Source organism: Pangasianodon hypophthalmus, chromosome 18 (assembly GCF_027358585.1).
Source record: "Pangasianodon hypophthalmus isolate fPanHyp1 chromosome 18, fPanHyp1.pri, whole genome shotgun sequence".
In the NCBI taxonomy this organism is placed as follows: domain Eukaryota; kingdom Metazoa; phylum Chordata; class Actinopteri; order Siluriformes; family Pangasiidae; genus Pangasianodon; species Pangasianodon hypophthalmus.
Genome location: NC_069727.1, coordinates 17,379,589 through 17,400,238, shown reverse-complemented (window position 1 = coordinate 17,400,238; position 20,650 = coordinate 17,379,589). Strand labels below are relative to the sequence as shown.

The window sequence follows — 20,650 nt, the reverse complement described above, 5'->3', positions numbered from 1 at the left end:
TAATGGAAATAGGATGGCTACCCACTAATTTGGGGATGCAGCAAAATTAGTTGTATTTGAAATTACAATAACAGGAAGAATATTGAATACATTGACAATACATTATATTGGATATAACATTATTATAAAATAAAGACAAGAGAAGCAGAACTCTAAGACAGCTGGAAAATAGATGATTTTGTTGGTGTAATTTTTTCCATTTTCTTGTAAGTTTACATAGTGCAGGACAAAAAAAAAGAATGTAATAATAGCAAAATGAGTGAGAAAGTATTTAGACATAAAGGTAAATGTCTGAAATTATATCCTGCTTGACTGCATTTAAAAACTAAACCAAGTATGGCAGAATGAAAGTCTATGGAGGACAAAAAAATAATATATTAAAATCAGGGAAATTATTGAATAGATTAAAGTGAATAATGATATAACTTATGCTTGGTAGTAATAAATATTATAGGGAGAAATGCAGTGCACGTTCTGAATGTTGCATGTTATGCAGTATAAAAGAAAGAAAGGGATTCCCACAGAGAGAGGGAGTGAAAGTAAGGAAGTGCTGTAAATACTTCAAAGTGCTTGATGCAGTGTGTCATTGTACTGTGCTGAAACAATTCCTTAATTTTTCTTAAATATTAAACAGTACCAACTTCATGACTAACAGTCTCAGGTACAGCTGAAATTTCAGTACACATCAGGTTACGTACTGAGACAGTGCTTACAGAAACAGTAAGATTATAAGAAACTGCCTAAGCAAATTATGTCACATTAAGCCTCATTAACACTTTTGACCTCCCAGGACTTATATATGGGTCTACCATTTATATGCATATTCTTTTTATTAGTTTCACTGTAGTTATGGAATAATTCATAGGACTTACTGAATAATATGCTTTAAGACTAATAAGTAAGTAGAGAATTTAAAGGGTTAATGGTGATTCTCCCCTGAAAACCCTTTTAGACCAGAGATAAATGTGTAGTGGTAAATACTTTGCAGATGATAAACAAACATATTCAGTCATCTGAATTTATTTCCTGTGATCTTTGGTTGGAAGACCTTGTTAGCTTTTTTCTACGTCCAAAAAAAGCATGAGTTCAGGCTTAGCTTGAGAGTCCATGGATAGCCTATAGATAAAGCAGAAAGAGTTACTTCTACTAAAACAGATACAGTAGGTTCTTAGCATGAAGTACTTTTTATTAGTCATGTTATAAGAATTTCAGTAAATATTAAAAATTATTGTATGGTCTACTTTATTGATTTGTTTAATTCCATAACAACGAATTGAGGCACTCACCAAGTGCTGGTTGTCATAGGTCTCAATCAAGTCTTCATCTTCACTGAAAGGTTCTTTGTCATCCTGTAGCTGTGAGATCTGGGCATTGGAAGAGAATGAGGCAATCGATTTAAACATAAAACATTAACTATATTGTAAATATATTACATAAGTAATATTGTGAAAACCATTGACTATAAAAAAGTGACGTTGTTTTGGGTAATTATTAACTAAACACAATAAGTAAAGTTGTTACTGGGGGACCACCTGTTATAGCAGGTATGTTCCACCTTGTCTGCTTTTACTATCCCATGGGTTAAGCAGAAATATTGCCTCTTTTTGACTAGAAGTAATCACAAAATCTGGTTAACACACCCCCATTTTTTTAAACTAGCAAAGCATTTTCACCCATACAGCCTTATAGCAATCATAACACTGGGGTGGATAAATCTATAACAAATATTAGTTTTTATTTCATACTTGGTCAATGGACAAGTAAGATAGAGGTTCACAGATAGAGTTTTTTTTTTAATCTCAAGCAAGTAGGGAATACCTCCTGACTTTTTGAAAAGGTCACCCTTGAAAGCAAGTTCACCCTTCACACTAGAATGGACAGTGCAAGGAATTTGATTTTTGGTCACTTACGTTACACGTAAGTTACTGACATTATACAATTTTTAAAAAAATTTAATAATAGTAATAATAGTCCTCATTTATGAATCTGGAATTTTGACAAATGTAGGGTGGTCAAAACTTGCACTGCAAAAAATTCATAATGGCTGCTTGGGGTCATTTGCACAAAAAGTTTGGGATCCCCTGCGTTAGACGTATGTGGTTTAAAGAACCTATATAGTCCAGTGATCACAAGGCCTTTGTGTGTATATAAGCAGTTTTTTTACTGACAGGTGTGACATTTCTGGATATAAATACAGGTGGCTCCTGTGTTCCTGATTATGATAGGCTCCTGGCCTCACTGTGTGCCCAATCACAATTCCACAAGAGTGACACCTCCCTCGTTTGAATTTGCATGCACGTTTTCCTTGATAAAAATGTAAAAGAACATGCATGTGTCTCTCTTGCTTCCTTTTAAATATAGGTGATTCTCTCCTTTACATTGTTAATATTGCACTGCGACATGTCTCCCTATCTTGCATGTGTTTATGTTTCTGTGGCCTGAGCTGTATTTAGCACATTGTCAAACATGACACTGGCCTCAGACACTGCGAACATCATTAAACCCACACACCAGCATGTTGGGTTTAACAGAACTAGACCTGCTTTTTAGCTAGGAGTCACTGCACAATCAGATCCCTACAAATCAGGGATAGTTGTTAAGCAAAGCTTTTGATATGAATAGACACTTGGCACTAACTATTAAATTTTGCAAAATCTGGAAACAGTTCAGTTTATTTCCAAAACAGAATGAATGTTCTTGGTGTCATTCGAAAAAAAAAAGGGGGTATTTGGAGAAGTTATAGTGAATACAACTATGTTTAATCGCATTTCTCTAAGTTGTTTGTGGAAAGTGCTTGATGCATTTTCAAATTTTGTTCTCATAATGGAAAATGAAAGACTACAACTACAATATCACAGAAGGATTTAGGTTTAGCTTTAGCTTTTGGCACTTAGTAGTGTTCAGACTATTTATACCTTTTGTTGTCTAGTAGAAAGAAATTCCTTGGTAGTTAAAATTTGAGCATCATTTATAAATCCAATACAAATGTTCCTAACTGAAGCATTTCCAAACTGAATCTGTCATTAATACGCACCTTGTCTATCATCGGGTCTTCTGTGATATCACTAGCAGTTTCCATCTTGATGTAGAGAATAGCATCGTGGACAGAGAGGAAGAGCATGCCTCTGTGCACCATTTCATCAAAGAAGCCCATGGACTCCATCTTCATGATAATCTCATCTATAATATGAAGTGTTTGTTAAGAATAAGTTAAGTCAGATTTTATTCTTTATTCTTAATATTATTCTTAAATTCTCCTATTCTTTGTTTATGTATTTTTTTTTTAAACTAGGAATCACTGTGATTTAGTCAGAGTGTTACAGAATGTATTTTTAAAATAGCAGAATACTAATTTCAGCTGTGGAAACCCTTAAAACGTGCATTTACAACCAGGACTTTCCCTATCACAGAAGGTTCCAAGGCAGAACCATGTACCATTAACTATTCAAAAAGAAATCTTTGAGGAAACCTATTTTCTAAGAGTGCAATATACCAATATACCAGTACATACCATCACAGCCAGCAATATATACATTGACTCCGATGCGTAAAAATTCCTTTATGATCTGTAAAGAATAAAGAGACTTAATGAAATGTTGACTGATATAAATTCCTATGATGATCTAATATAAATATTAAAAAAACACAGTAAAACAGCATATTCACCGAATCCAGCCATGGCACAAATGCAGACCTACACTAAATGACTTTAAGGTGCATTAGTCAAGATTAGTCAATAGTGGAGCTCTAGCTGTAGAAACTCAACAACATTAGCCTCATTTCTTACCCATTTACACAAAGACATGCCCACAGTGGCCAATTAGAGTTAGCATTGTCATGGCATCACATTCAAATATGTGTATTAAGGGCATTGTCTTACTTTGTTATTTAGAAATAGCTGCTAAATGATAATGTTTGTTGTACCGCATTAGGGGAGATAACATTACCTCACAAGTAGATAAATACCTAGCTGACATTATGCTAACAGATGCTTGATAGGGGACCCTGACACCTAAACCAAATATTAGAGTTGGCATTATCGGTCCTCTTTCATAGATAAAACAAAACAATAAACAAAACAATAAACACACCCCTGTTAAAATTTTGTTTTTGTGATGTAAAAAATTCAGCAAAACAAAAATGAAATAAAAACGAAATGTTTTAGGAACATATATATATAATCACCCTAAACCATGTAGATGGTACAATGTGATATGGTCTGATTAGACCAAGGTAGAACGTTTTGGCTATAATTCTAAAAGATATGTTTGATGCAAAAACAAGACAGCTTATCATCCAAAGAACACCATACCCACGATGAAGCATGGTGGTGGCAGTATCATGGAGCTGCTCCTCAGCTGGGAGTGGGGCTGTAGTCAAGAAAGAGGGAATCGTGGATAGCTCCAAATATTTATCTATTTTGGCACAAAACCTGAAGGCCTCTGTTAAACAGCTGAAGATGAAGAAAAGTTTCGCCATCCATCTCGATAATGACACGAAGCACAAATACAAGTCAACAGAGGAACGTCTTCAGAAGAAGAAGATCAACATTTTGGAATGGCCCAGTCAGAGCCCAGATCTAAATCCTATCAAAAACCTGTGGAATGATGTGAAGAGGGCTGTGCACAGGAAATCCCATCCTGATTTGATAGATCTGGAGCATTTTTCCAAGGAAGAGTGGAATTAAATTAAGATGAGCTAAGCTGGTAGACTCTTACTCAAAAAGACTGAGTGCTGTATTATAAAAGGTGCATTAACAACGTATTAGTTAAAGAGAATGCCCACTTATGCAACCAGGTTATTGTACATTTTGTCTATTTTTTTCCTAAAACATTACTTACTTGCTTTTTCCTTCATATTTGTTGGTTGATATATCACATTAAAAGTGAAAAAAGATCTGATTTATCTTGGTTTCATATTTTACGTCACAAAAACATGCTAATTTAACAGGGGTGTATAGACTTTTTATATCCAGTTTAGCAGAAGATAATTCCAAATTTAATTCCAAAAACATTGAAATGGAGTGGAGTTGAGCAGTGGCTATTATAAGACTGACAGGAGGCCCATGGAAACATAGACAAGCACTTTTCCAAATGAGTTTTCTCAACTACATAATATACTTGTGCTGATGCGTAAACATTTTTAGCACATTAAACATATTTTCCAGGTTATCTGTAGTAGTAAGAAATAAAAAAAATCGACTGTTGCACCTTTAAAGAAAATATTCTGTGGAGTAAAATGGGTCCCTGGAGGACTAGTTGTTAGGCCACAGCGCAATCATCGCTGCAGCCCTGGTTCACTTCCTGGTCAGGGAACCAACCCCAGCCACGGGGGTTGTGTGCAACAGTGTGCACTCAGTGCCAGTCCCAAGCTCCAATAAAACCAGGGAGGGTTGTGTCAGGAAAGGTAACCGGCACAAAACTGTGCCAAATCAAAAATATACACACACCAATGATCTGCTGCAGCGACCCCTAAAGGAAGCAGCCGAATAAGGAACAACAACATTCTGTGTAGTAACTTGTTGGAGCAAAAAAAGCAAAACTTTATCATCACTATAAGGCCTGTGCTGGTTACAGAAAACACCCTTTTAAATCCTATAGCCTTTTGCAAGACCTAATCCCAAAGTCTTTAGTTGTGGTGGGTTTTCAGTTAGAGTTTCAAGAATTCTTTAAATGTTATTATAAATATTGCTATTTTGGTGCAATTATTCAAGCTGCAAAAAACTGAAAGAAATGATTTAGAAAGATCATCATGCTCACATGGCTCTGCTTAGAACTCTGCAATACTCTCAAATATCCCTTTTAAGTACATTTGAGTTTAAGCTATCCTGTATTCAATTCAATTTTATTTGCATTGCACTTTTAACAATTAAGCATTGTTTTTTTGCAGCTTTACAGAAAAATTCAGGATATAAATTTTAAATGTATCCCTAATGAGCAAGCCAGAGGCGAGGGTGGTGAGGAAAATCTCCCTGAGACGAAATGAGGAAGAAACTTTGAGAGGAACTAGACTCAAAAGGGAATTCCATCCTTATCTGGGTGTCACCGGATAGTGCGATTATAAATAATTCCCTTCTATAACTGTGTACTACTTGGTCAAAAGTGCAATTGTGTAACCAGGAAATTCATCATAGTTATCTGTACCTTGGCAAGACTCACTTAACAACTTGAATGCACACCCACCAGTTTGAGGGACTTTGCAGCCATCACATCCAGGAAGGAAACGGCAGTGAAGTCCATCACCAAGCTGTGGATGTCGACTTTGGGGACTGTGACGTTGACAGGCAGTGCAGATGTCCAGTCCACTTGCACCTCCACATCCACGTCTGGTCGAGCTCCATCCTCCACTTCCTGTGGTCCACCTTCCACCTGCTCAGGGTCTCGCTCATTCTCAAACCCCTCATTGATCACACCCAGTTGTTCCACTGGCACCAGGCCATTCTGCAACAGACATGTGATGGGTGAAGAGAAAAAATTTTCCAACATCAGAGTTCATTAATTAAAAATTCTTTTGTTAATTCTTTTTTAATAATTAAAAATTCTTTTTATGCACCAAAATCTGGAACACATTTCCAATACACTTTCATCAGGCTCCATCTATGTCTGGTTTTTTTTTAATCAGAATGATGAAATGTTCAAAAAATAAATAAATAAACTGGCACATTACAGGAACACCTGTACACATGCACATTCATGCAGCTATCCAATCAGCCAATCATGTGGCAGCAACACAATGCATAAAATCAGATACGGCTTCAGTTAATGTTCACATCAAACATCAGAATGAAGAAAAAGTGTGATCTCTGTGACTTTGATCACGGTATGGATGTATGATGCCAGATGGGCTGGTTTGAGTATTTCAGAAACTGCTGATCTCCTGGGAATTTCACACACAAAAATCTCTAGAGTTTACACAGAATGGTGCGAAAAACAAAAAACACTGAACAGTTCTGTGGGTGGAAACGCCTTGTAGATGAGACGGGTCAGAGGAAAATGGCCAGATTGTTTCAAAATGACAGGAAGGATACAGTAACTCATATAATCACTCTTTACAACCATGGTGAGCAGAAAAGCATCTCAGCATGCCCAAAACATCGAACCTTGAGGTGGATGAGCTACAACAGCAAAAGACCACGCTGACACGGGCACAGACTCACCCAAACTGGACAGCCGAAGATTAGAAAAAGAAATCCCCTGGTCTTTTTTTTCCAGTCTTCAGCTGTCGAGTTTCTTTGAGTCTGTGCCCTTGATAGCCTGAGATATTTATATTTTCATATTTTTTATGTCTAAATATTTTCTTCTTTCTGTCCCTGCTATTATTTAATTCATTATTATTATTTGCCTAGATTACTATTTTATTTTTGGTTTCTTCATTTCTGTTTTTTAATTCACACTGTAAAGCACTTTGAGCTGCATTTTTAATGTAGGAAAGGTTCTATATAAATAAAATTATTATTATTATTATTATTATTATTATTATTATTATTAGGTTTTAGAGCGCAAACATTATAATTCTACTGTATCTTCTTGTTATTCTTATTTGAATGTCACCAGAACATGCTTCCATAGTGCTTGTAAATGTTAGATCCAGTGTGTTCTGTTTTGTTTGTGTACCTTTGTGACTTTAAGCTTCCCCTTCTTGATTAGACTGTGAATCTTCTTTAATGCTTTGTTCCTTTTCTTAAACACTTGCACTGCATCAAATCCCACCTGGCCGTGAACAGTTAAAATGTTATCAGTGCAGCAAGAATGTTTACAACAAAAAAATATCAAGCAGCTCTTGTAATTAAGAAATACACACAGACATGTGCAGAACTTACTATATGCTTTATCCGGTCTTTCAGGTAATCAATGTTGGCAAAATAAATTGGTGCAGTGCACTTGAAAATCTTTGCTCCAGGACACTCGACAATCTGAGAGGAACATTTATGATCAAACAAAGACAATTAGACAAATTCAACATTTTTTGTTAATAAAAGATGAAAGAAATGTTTGATTGACGAAGCATAGGGTATAACATTACATGGAATGATATTTTATTTCTTACATTTTTATAGTCTTTCATATTCTTGTAGATGTCTGTGCTGGGTATATTTCCAAATGTTGAACAAGATGGGCTGACATGACAGAAATGACAGATTTATTCCATATACTTTCCGTCATAACATTAATTTCTAATTGTTTATAATACTGAATCTTGGTGGAAAGATTCACACTCCAGCCTTATATAGCATGTCAGAAAATGGCATTAATAAGGGGCTAGGTCTACTTACAATTGTGTCCTGATAACCACGGTGCCAAGCTCAAACACTACGCCAGCCAGTAAACCGATATCCAGCCCCAGCAGGATGCAGGCGATGAATGTAAACACCCAGATAATCTGTGAGAATATAAGTATATGATCAGTATGTATTCATTACATTGCACATCTACTGAATAAGGGAATTTTGTCTGTCTTGTCCATCCTGATTACTAGATCCAAAAAGAATGTGTACGTGATTTGATTTTTTTTTTTTAAACAGTTGACCATGAAAATGTTCTGTTTTCTATTCGATCCTGAGCTCAGGTTACTGTCTGTGCAGAGTTTCCACATGTCTGTGTGGGTTTCTTCTGAGTTTGTGGTTTCCTCCCTCCTCCTAAATACAGGTGGATTTGCCACTCTAAATTGCCCCTAGATGTGAATGAGTGTGGGTCCTGAAATTGGATTGGCGTCCCATCCAGTATGTATTCCCACCTCACACCACGTATTCCTGAATCCACCTCCACCCTGACCAGGATGAAAAGGTTACTGGCGATGAATGAATGAATGAGTCAATGTCAATGAGTGGTGCTTCCATTTCACTTGTTTTCACTTGTAACTTGTTATGTTCATAATTCTTGGTGGAATCTGATCTCATGAGAATTCTTACTATTTCCAGTAAGGATAATGTGGTTGGATTTCACTTGTTGTACGAATAGTTACAAAGGTTGGCCTTTGTTGGCTTTGAATGTGTGTCACTATGATTACTTACGCAATCAGTCCTGTTCTTCCTCCATAGTATGGGCACATCATGCACCTGCATAAACATGCCTTTCAGATTGGCAACAACGATGCCCCCCAGCACTGACTGGAAGTTTATGAAGGAGAACAGAAGATAAAGTGTTAGAGGCGTTCTTGTATTAGTTCACTTCATTTTGACTGCATGTTATTTTTTACAGATGTGGGCAGATTCAGCAAGTCTCTTCAGGTGGCTGGTTATCCAACAGTACACTACATATACTTATAGTTGAGGTTCACATGTGTTTATGTGGTTATGGACCTACAGATTTTAGTTGAATACCACTGTTCTAGCTTAAACAAAGTAGCAAAAAAGTAAAAGACTCAGGCCCAGTAAAGACTCCATATCCTTTTTAAGTTATAAAACAGTATTGAAAATGTAGAACAAGCATTGTTCATGTCTGTTATAGGAGACTGCTATATAAAATCTGAGCATGAAACCCTCTTATTATATGTTCTGCAGCTCTTTGACATACCTTCTGTAGAGGCTGAAGTAGAGGCCCAAGAGCCACGATCACTATCAGCACCAGCAGAGCCGAAATTATCCCTGCTATCTGCGTTTCAACACAGTCACAATAAAAAGTCTGTATGCGTTATGTGAAATTTGTATGCAGTGTCCAGTGATTACTACATGTATATGTTTGAGTGTATATTATGTTCTTTTTTCTATGCTCTCTATGTTGTTTTTATATCTTGTTAGTGAACAAACTTCCCCACAAGAAGAGGTACCTCATGAAGAAAACATGACTAAACAAAAAATGCAGCTTTTCTTTTTGGTTACTGGGGTTTGGGTTAGGTTTAGGTTTAGGGTTAGGGTTAGGTGTTGGCATTACATTAATTAGCTGCATTATGTCAATGGAGGGTCCTGTCAAGGACAGTAAGACAAACATGTGTGTCTGTACCTGAGTTTTGCCTCCTGTACTCTCCTGTATCGCTGTACGTGAGAGAGCAGTGGTGGCCACAAAGCCACCGAAACAGCCACAGAAAATGTTGCTGATTCCAAAGGCTATCAATTCCTGTTGGGAAAAAAAGCAAAAAAGCTGTTTAAAATCTGTTGCAGGAGCAGAGAGTAATAGGACGTTATGTTCTCCTCCACTCGCTTATCTCTGTTCTAGCAAGTGATAGTGGTCAGCTATCTATCTTATATCATAGGGAGCAAAAGAATTCCACGCCAACCTGAATTTGTAGCTCATAATCACTCCCAAACACACACATACCTGATTTCCATCAACTACGAGGTCATGTTTTGCTGCATAGACTTTAGCTACTGATATTGCTATGGCATAAGACACCACTGCTGTGGAAAAGCTTGCGCCCACAAAACTGCTAAAGAGTGATGCATCTGGGGCTTGAGGTGGAATAAATCTATTGAATACACACACACACACACACACACACACACGCATGCACACACACAACAAATGTGATCTTATGTTTTACATTTTGCACCAGCAATAAAAAAGCTATGTATTTTTTTATGATACAATGTTCACACTTTCAGATCCTTTGCATGTTCTATGCTACAGAAAGTTTTATTCTCACCCTCTTGGGATAGATCGAACAATGCCAGAACCGTAATTGCCGCTCAGGTCCACTGCATAAGAAACTCCTGCATCAATAATTGTCTAATAGAGAAAAACAGAGGCATAGCAGAGCTGAAGCGTGAGAAACACAGATACACCATTCAGTCCTTTAATAAAGATTTACTATAGATTTTGAGAGGAAAAGTATGTTTTACAAAAGTTAAATAAAGCAGATACCTACCACTATCACTTCAATGGGGATAGGCACTGGAAGCTTTTTCTGATATTTGGCGTTGAACTCTTTTACAAGCATTACCACAATGATAGTCAGTACTCCAGCGATCAGGTCAACCATGTTGGATTTCTTAATGTTTTTAAATATGTCCCCAATAGTCTAACAATAAATCACAAATGGGAAAACATTCAGTTATAAGAGTTTTTCAAAAGTCGAAATGCATTTGGGTCAGTGACGAAAAAGGTGTTTAAAATTTCACCACCTAAAAATGTTTCAGTACAACCACACGTACTGAATAATTGAAAATATTATATTTTATATTATATTTATGATTAGAGAAAATGTGTATAAATTACACTTTTTCTTGCCTGCATTGCATATGATACTGTAAATTCTTTTCTTATAATGTTTTATACATATGGCCAAGTTGGAAGCATTTTTTAACATTCAATTTTTCATTAAAAGAAAGAAAAAAGTTGTTAAAACACTACATATATACTATATATATATTTGATCTGACTACATTTTTAACATTTACTTAATCTGGACATATGGTCAGATTGTCGCACCACCTGACGTTTTTAGATTTTGGTAGGCAAAAATTACTAAAAAATGTATTTAATTTTGATGCACTGAAATTTTATTCATATAAAGGGGATATTGTAGAATAATGGGATATACGTACGTCATGTTTTTATTACATTGGACAAAAAATGTATGTCATGTCACTGACCCCTTTGCATTATGCAATTATAGAATAATTGAATTGACTGGAAATCTGTCCTAATTTAAAATTACTGAAAAGCAATAAGAAACCTTAATAAGTCTGAATAAAGTGAAAGTCATTTAGAGCATGTAATGCTATTCACTGATAATGATCAAGGATGGGTAATGCTTGTTGTGTTACATACTCACATAAAAAAGAGACAGGACATCATTGTAGTTCCCAGTGGGAACATTAAAAATCAGTTTGAGCTGAGAGACTACTACATGCAGAGCAGCTGCTGTAGTGAAGCCTCCTACCAGTGGGTCAGATAGATAACGCACCAAGAAACCCACCTGGACCACACCCATTCCCACCTGGAAAATAAATGAATAAATAAATAAATTAATTATAGAGATATTTACATCAGCAAGGAGACAGTGCTTCAGTAGTGACTGCTCCTAGTTTCACTGTGCCTTGTTTTCTCTTTTCAGATCTATGTATTTTGACAGGAAGAAGTCAATTGATTGACATTGCAAACAGCCAACCACATTTATTACTAACTTCTTCAACAACATTTGAATAATTTTTGAAGATATGAAGCCCTGATTTTTTTTTCAATCCACTGACTACATCTTGCCCCGATAAGCTGGAAAAGTTTTTCAGTATATGGAAGTGTCCATACACACAAATGCATTTACACAGAAGTGTTGCTAGCCAATCAGATTACAGCCTTCAAGATTATGAAGCATTTGACCAGAAAAATGTACAAAATACAGTACTGTGCACAAGTCTTAGGCACCCTATGTTTTTTAGTACAAACTTTGTTACAGATTTTTATTTTATGACTTCTACATTATTGATTCAGTACAAAAACATTTTAGATTCCAAACATTAGTTTTCCAGCACAGAATTAAATGTTACAGAAAAATGTTTGTATGTCAGTAAAGAAAGCAGCAGATTCCATAAGAGACACTTTTCAAATAAAAACATAATGAAGGCTGCTGGGTTTCGCTGCAAAAACAAGAAGCAAGTGTGACAGTCAAAGTCAAAGTAATTTTTTTTAATGTAGAAACATTTAATTTCGTTATTTCTGAAGGCATCTTTGCTCTACAGCATTTCTTTGCACGTGCCTAAGACTTTTGCACAGTACTGTATATCAGACACTCTGTGGCCAGTGGGAAGAGTGTTTCAGACTGAGACTAGTGGGAGCAAATTTTCCTTTATTTTAGGACAACTATACCTGAAACAGTCCAATCAGCACTGTCATGGAGATGGATAATGCCACTCTTTTTGCATCTCTTTCAGCAACATTTAGCACCATTGCTGCCGTCCCATTCACACTTGTCCCATTCCCTGGTTTCATGAACAGTTCATCAGGAGTAAGATTCAACACCACTGATCCCATCATAAGACAGGTGACTGGAAATGGACCTGCCCAGAATCAGATAGGGAATGTACTTGTTAGATCAAAATGTGTCTTATTATTAAAGAAATTACATTGTTCTTATATTTTAAAAAGCCCCAGACATCATGAATTCAGCATTATTCAGTGTTGAAGAGAGCCCTACCTACAGATAGGTGTCTAGAGGTGCCCAAAATGAAGTAGGAGAGGATTGGGAAGAAAGCAGCATAAAGTCCGTATACCGGACCGACATTCACCAGCAGTGAGTAGGCCAAACCTAAAAAAAAAAAAAAAAAAAAAAATTGTAATGCCTTTGAGAAACACTATAAAAACTAGAGATGAAACTAATTATTTTCCCAGAAAAAAGCTCACCTTGCAGAGCACACACCATTCCCGTAGTGATTCCTGATACAATGTCACCAGGAAGCCATTGCCTGAGTTGGTATGTTGGGAGCCAGTCAAGGATTGGGAAAAACCCCTTAATCAGCCGCACAACCCGTTTACCAGAGCAACTGTAATGAGTCAATTACACATGAGTGTGTTAAGGCAAGGCATGAATTGTCATGGTAATTAACCCTGCACATGATAAAGAGTTTTTACAGATTTTTGAAAGTAAATCAAGCAACTATGGTTATGTGATTCATTAAGAATTTGAAAGAGACTAACCTGCAGGAATTTCTGAGCCTTTCCTTGAGGCTCTTCGTCTGTCTGACTTGCTTTTCATTGACATGTTCAAAGGCACGTGTGGAGTAGATGGGCCGAGATACATGATACTGGTTCTGGCTGTCCATCTTGAAGATAACCTGTTTTAAATGGTAGATTTTTTTGTTCATAGTGCTCACTTTTGCAATGCTCACTGCTTTTTTTTTTTTCAAACACACAGCTTTTTACACAGAATGCAAGAGTGTCTAATAATGAGGAGAACATTGTACTTTGTGGGCTCGTTTATTTAAAAGTTCATTTAAGAGTTAGAAACAGGTTAAAAACCAAAAATCCACTTCTATCAACCCATGCCAAAAGTTGAGGAAATCAAAAAAGGAAGGTAAGAACAAAAAGGACGAATAAAAAGGTTTGTATACAAAGTTAAACAAACTTGCTTTTTCCACATTTGGAAATCCCACTGATGCTTTCATCCTGTAAAAAGCTTTACACCCTAGAGCTGGTGAACACTCAAATCTGATGAAGGTGTTGATTAATTTTCTATAACAGCAGTTTTGAAACTACAAGCTACAAGGTTTACATTAATTAACTCATTTTAATGTTATTCTTTCTATTCGTTCACAGGACTTTGCATGGTGGACACACATATTCTAAGGCAGATTTTTTTTTAAAAAATGCTGTTATTTAACATAACAAATAAAACTATATATTATACTGTATAATATACTATAATATACTGTACTATATGCTGTATAATCATTGATATGTTGAAGCTTTCTGTAATGAAATAAATTTCTGTAATGATATAAATTATTTAATATTTATGAAAGGAGTCTCCAGTGTCAACGCTTTGTTCCAGAAATAAAGCAGTTCCTTTAAGTTTTCCACTTTGCATTTTTTTTGTAACATGACAAAATGCGTTTTATTGTATTATTAACTTTAAGAGAGAGAGAAAAGAGAGATGCTGATGAGAGAATTACTTTTTTTTTTGCTGTAATAACATCAGTGGTAATAGAAACTAACTCGTTCCACATCATTAAATGTGAATGCAAAAGGTTAAATGCATGACATGTAGTTCATTAATACATTTTTTAAATAACAGTTTGCAAATTGGTGTGGTATAAGAGGAATTAAACACTTCAGAGCATGCTCATATAAGGAAATAATCAACATCGGCATGGTAATTATTTTCCTATCACAGCGCATCCCAGAGTGTTTAATTCCTTACATAGTGTATACTACTTTCAAATCAACTTACTACATTAATGTATTCACTTTATACCAGCTTCAGTCACTAATATGATTTACAGCTATCACATTTTGTCAGTAGAATGTATACCATTTTATAATCCTTACCTGGCAATTCAAATCTGAACTTCTTACATCTGCTTGAGAAATTGTTAATCACTCATGACTTGAATTAAATTTACTTGCAAATGTATTCAGTGTCAGATTCCATATTTTTCTATAAATGCAGCTTCACTCCCTTGTTCTTGTTCCTGTTCTTCTTTTTATTATCTTATTTCATCCTCCTTCTTCTCTTCTCAGTGTCCTCTCTCTCTCTCTCTCTCTCTCTCGACCTCTTGTTCTCTCTAAACATCATCTGTATACCTGGCTTTTGCGTTTATTTATAAGATGAGTTGGGTCGTGGGAGGTGTCGACTTGAGAGGAAGCAATAAAGATGGCTGTCAATGAGTGTCATTCTTTACATCTTTTCAAGTAAACATTTTCTGAAATCAGTTTTTAAAACTACATTGAAATATTGCTGCTTTTGCATTTTATTAGCATACTAGTTAAGTCATACTAGTCATACTAGCATACTAGATAAGTACTAGACAGTCAGATAAAGTTAGCAAGATTGTGTTTTTATTAAAATTGTAGACTTCATACATATAAAACATAATATAATACCATGAAACTTTAAGTACTATTTAGTAGTATATTGGCATTAGTAGCATTATATATAATGCCATGTAATGATGAATCTTCATTTTTAACTCTTGAAGACGGGATGACTTGCAGTGTGCTCTGTTTCCTAGTAGGGATCTTTGTGTTGTTCTTTCTCGACATGTGGCAGTTTCCTAGTATATGCGTTCTATGCTATTTAGTTCTATTTGCAGAGCTTTTCATGTTTGTGGGTAAGCTGTTCCAATGAGGAAATGCTTACACAAAAATAGGGGTATAAGTCATAATAATACAATATTTTTTCCACTATCTAAATCTATTATATCAAACTATACTAAACTGGATCAAACCAATGTCACACATATTTATTATATACAACTATGACCAGCGGTCAATTTGTTATAAATGTTCAAACTTTAGTTTCAAACAACAGAGAGGTTGGGGTATTTATTATTATTAACTTTGTGGGGGGGATTTGTGTGTGTGTGTGTGTGTGTGGGGGGGGGGGGGGGGGGGGGGGGGGACTAATTATTTTAGCTAGCGAAGTTTTTTTCCAATTAAAATGATCAGAAGAAGAAAGTTAACGGAATTTGATTTTGTCAGATGTCAGAAAAGCACACATCTGTGAAGAAAAACAAACCTCCCTTAAAGCAGTTAGTTAGTTAGTTAAGTACCTAGCCAGCCTGTTAATGTTAACTGTGTAAGTAATGTGACATGGAACATTTACATATTAAGACTATTACTAAAGAAAAAAAGGTGACAGTTCTATAAAGGGAAGTAGTTTTGTCTTTTTATAAAACTAAGTCACAAAATCCCTTTGCAAAAATCCCTCTTGAAATGAATTCCTCAATCTGATTAAAAACTGACTATGAAATTATAGAAACGCATGTATTCTAGCAGCTGTCTCACAGTTCCAAGGTTTCAGGTTCGATCCTGAGCTCAGGTTACTGTTTATTTGTTCTCGCCATGTCCATGTGGGATTCCTCCGGGTCCTCCAATTAACTCCCACTTTCATAAAACATGCCAGTAGGCGAATTGGCTAAATTGGCAAAATTGCCTCTAGGTGTGAATGAGTGTGTCAATGTGTGTGCAGGGTGTGTGTCGTGTAATGGGCTGGCATCCCAGATACAGTGTATTCCCACCATGTGCCCAGTGCTCCTGGGATAGGCTTCAGTGGTTACTGAAGATGAATGAATGAATATTTTCTAGAAAGAGTCAAAGAGTCACATGTCCTAACAATAGTATTATTTGTTGTGGGCCATTTAAGCTTACTTCAAGTCAGGAACAGTCTTATCTATAGGTCAAGACAGAGGTTTTAAATGGCATCATGTGGAATTTATAGTCTGCTTGGTGCTAAACATGAAAAGAAACATTAATCTGTTGCTTTTAAAATAAAGGATAATTTGTCTAATGGATTTAGATTAGAGTATAATGGATTGAGCATATGATACACTTTACATATTTAGATTGTAACTTTATGTACTCTTCATTCACAGTGCACACACTCCAACATTTCAGTGTTTCTCTCAAAATAGCTATGTGTTCAGTGGTTTCTGGTAATAAAGAGTGACAGAATCAATTCAGTGTAGCAATACTGAGAAAACGGATTTCTAAAGGATTTGTCAGATTTTCCTTTTCAGCAGGTGAAGGAGTTGGAGATGCATTGCACGCATTCAGGCGTATTTGTATGAATCAGGTTATAGTTCATTTATTTGATGAAATGGTAGGTAATAGGTCCATCATGAAGAAACAAAGCGGAGTGAAGGAATGCATAGGGGGACGAATTAGGCTTGTTTCTTTCCTTTTATTACTTAGCTATAGGCCAAAATCTAATCCTTAATCATTTGTTTATATGTTTATAAAGGAGTGGACATTGTTTGGGTACTGGCAGCATTCTTTTTATGTTCATGTGTGAGAAGATATGGATAACGTTCCCACTCCAGGGAAGAACGTTCCTATTATTCCTCCTCTGAATTATATTAATACACAATTAATATTGGTTTATATTGGTTATATAGGTTTGGTTGGTTTAATTAATGTGTGAAGATCATCTATAAAAAACTTTAAAAAGTTATTTATCTATTTCTTTAGTAAAAGTTATTCATTATTTGTGTATTTGACTTAACATGTGTGACTATTGGAGTATGTTTAAGGAGACAGTAGAGACAGACTTTATAAAGATCCCTTCATTGGCAACTTTCATAAACATTTCTATGAAATTTGTGACAACACCAAATAAAAATGTGGTTCTAATGTTCCAAAAAATTAAGACAGGTCCAGTACTTAGCATACCGCATAACATGTTAAACTGTCAACACAACACAAGAGAGTGTGGGTAAGTTCCTAGTACTTATGTTTTGCTTTCTATAGCCACATTATTTTTACCACAAACCATACATGGAATGAATCTGAGTTATTGGGTGTTATTCGACACATTGCAAAATGATTAGAAAAAGTGTGTGTGTGTGTGTGTGTGTGTGTGTGTATATATATATATATATATATATATATATATATATATATATATATATATATATATATATATATATATATATATATGTCAAAATAATGGTGCTCTCTCTCCTAGTCATATTTGACAAAGAAGCAGGAATTGCTATTACAGTGGCACTATTTAGTTGCAGGTTTTTAAATATGGAAACAAGACATAATTTCTATAAATATGAGGCATACAAGAGAGAGCCTCAAAAAAAAAAAAAAGGTTTCTGTATTGTGTAATCAAGTTGAATATATCAGACCAACCACAAGCAATAGTTTTGTACAGTATTAACACGTATTAACAGTATTAACACACAAGTATAATTTGTTTCAGTTCAGTCTATATAAGAAGTTTTCAGTGTAGCCATACACTTTGTGCATTTAATTGCAAATTGGAAAGATTACACAGAAACAGTGATACAAAGAAACTTCCGCCTGCATGGAGAAATTCTTTCAAAGAAACTGTGACATATACAGCTAGGAAGAATATAACCTGGTTAGACCTACTATAAATTTCTTAGTGTTCCGTATGATTGCATTTACCCTGCTATGTCTGATACACAGAGGCTTTTTGGAAAGATGACACTTGAATGAATTAATTATGCTCCACAAATTAAAAAAATAACAAATTTGTAACAAACAGTCTAAACGATAATTAGAATCAGACTTAGAATTAAGTGCACATAGTAAAAGAGCAAGCCTGTGCTTTTAGGTGAATTGAAACAACATGAAAAGTGAAATTAGCTGTCCTAAAGATTATCATTCACAATTTGCTTTGTTTTGATTTGTTTTACTTTTTTTCACTTTTTTCACACTATCTGCACAGTAGAGGATTCACAAACCAAATACAAACTGGCAAATCAGTCGCTTATATGCATTCAGTACAGTACTGTGTACAAGTCTTAGGCAATCTATTTTTTTTTTTAGTACAAACTTAGTTATAGATTTTTATTTTATGACTTCTGCATTACCGAGTCAGTACAAGAACATTTTAGATTTCCAAGCATTAGTTTTCCAGAACAAAATTAAAGGTTACATAAAAATGTTTGTATGTCAGTAAAGAAAGCAGCAGATTCCATAAGAGACACTTTTCAGATAAAAACATAATGAAGGCTGCTGGGTTTCGCTGCAAAAATAAGAAGTGAGTCGACAGTCAAAGTCTCCAGAAGAACTGTGGCTGCTTCTGCAAGATGCTCAGTAACACTTCCAGCTCATTTCCTTATAAAACTGCACACACTGTACCCGAGACTACTGATTTTTTTTTTTTAATGCAAAGGGTCATCACACCATATATTGACCTTGTTTCATTTAGTACTATTTACTACTCTTTATAGTTTTTTATTTATTTATTTATTTATTTAAATGTAGAAACATTTAATTTCATTATTTTTGAAGGTATTTTTGCTCTACAGCATTTCTTTGCATGTGCCTAAGACCTTTGCACAGCACTGTATATACCTTAGGGATGTAAAGGGCCATAGAGGTAGAGTTCTTTATTATATTTAATAATAAAAAAGCCACTTCTGGTTTAGTCCACACCCACATTATATTTAAATCCAAATACATACTGTATACAGATACAGATACCTGGACCACTAAACAGATACAAATACAGATAGTGTCATTGTGCTACATCCCTAATATATAAACAGTATGTAAATGTAAAGTACTAACATCTTTAAATGAATATTTCACTGCACTGTAAATGAAAATTGCAAGTAATAATATGGCCATAATTTTGTGGACAGCTGACCATCACACCCATATGTGCTTTTTGAACATCTCAGTCCAGATTTAGTCCCCACCTTTGTTGTTATAATAACCTCCATTCTTCTTTGTGGTAAAGGTTTGGGGAAGGCCCACATATGGGTGTGATGGTCAGGTGTTCACAAACTTTTGGCTATGTAATGTATTCTTTAATTCCATATACAAATAAAGCACAAAATAACCATAAATTAAGAATTTATTGATGGAAATGGAAATCGTCTACCCTCTAGTTGTAAGTCAGACACACCTCTCAGCTGTTTCCGCCATGGAGGAAAGCGCTGACACTGTTTAAGCAACACTATCATTCATATATCGTTCATATATTATCCAGTTTATTTATGGAAGTTTATTATTTATGGAAGGAATTAAGAATATCTGATGCAAAGACGTTCTGTTATAAGATATGGGTTTACCAAGATCTGCTTTCTGATACTGATTAAAAATAATAATAATAATAATAATAAACTACTGAAAAACAATGACAAACTCTCCAGTTGTACAACAGTGGCTCTGGACACTAATAATATATCATGGGATATTTTAAAACATTAAGGCATTTGGTCTGACACTCCCTGTCTGGCTGTACATTAACAGTGCACTGACAAGTTGTTTTGTGTTATAGCACCATCTACTGTCTTTCACTTAAACCAGAGGTATTCAAACTCTGGGGCAGACTCGCCCTTAGCCTGTGCAAGAGCTGTTGCTGTGGTTAACTGGGGCATCAGGCAGGCCGGGGGAGGAAGCCAGAGTGCCCAGGGGAGGTCACTGATGCACAGGGTGGGGGGACATGCAAGCTCTACGGCCATGGGGCGGAGATGAGAGTTGAACCCCCAACCCTAGAGGTACAAGGTAAATATGCTAACCACTAAAACACCATCAGGGTTCAAGGGTCAAGGTTCTTTATTTGTCACATACATTGC

General features: G+C 35.5%; 1 protein-coding gene across 1 annotated transcript; it reads right to left on the bottom strand.

Moving 5' to 3' along the window:
• Window positions 1-36: 36 nt before the first annotated feature.
• On the bottom strand, window positions 37-15,148 carry LOC113532059 (pendrin-like). Its single transcript, XM_026923168.3, has 21 exons — window positions 14,919-15,148; window positions 13,569-13,705; window positions 13,275-13,414; window positions 13,069-13,179; window positions 12,741-12,931; window positions 11,710-11,874; window positions 10,801-10,953; window positions 10,579-10,661; window positions 10,254-10,401; window positions 9,939-10,052; window positions 9,513-9,590; window positions 9,011-9,106; window positions 8,273-8,379; window positions 8,047-8,116; window positions 7,820-7,912; window positions 7,614-7,709; window positions 6,183-6,440; window positions 3,512-3,566; window positions 3,035-3,180; window positions 1,287-1,364; window positions 37-1,116 (listed from the first exon to the last, which is right to left on the bottom strand). The coding sequence occupies exons 2-21, from the start codon at window positions 13,691-13,693 to the stop codon at window positions 1,093-1,095; spliced, it is 2,331 nt and encodes a 776-aa protein (XP_026778969.3). The 5' UTR covers window positions 13,694-13,705; window positions 14,919-15,148; the 3' UTR covers window positions 37-1,092.
• Between the last annotated feature and the right edge of the window lie 5,502 nt (window positions 15,149-20,650).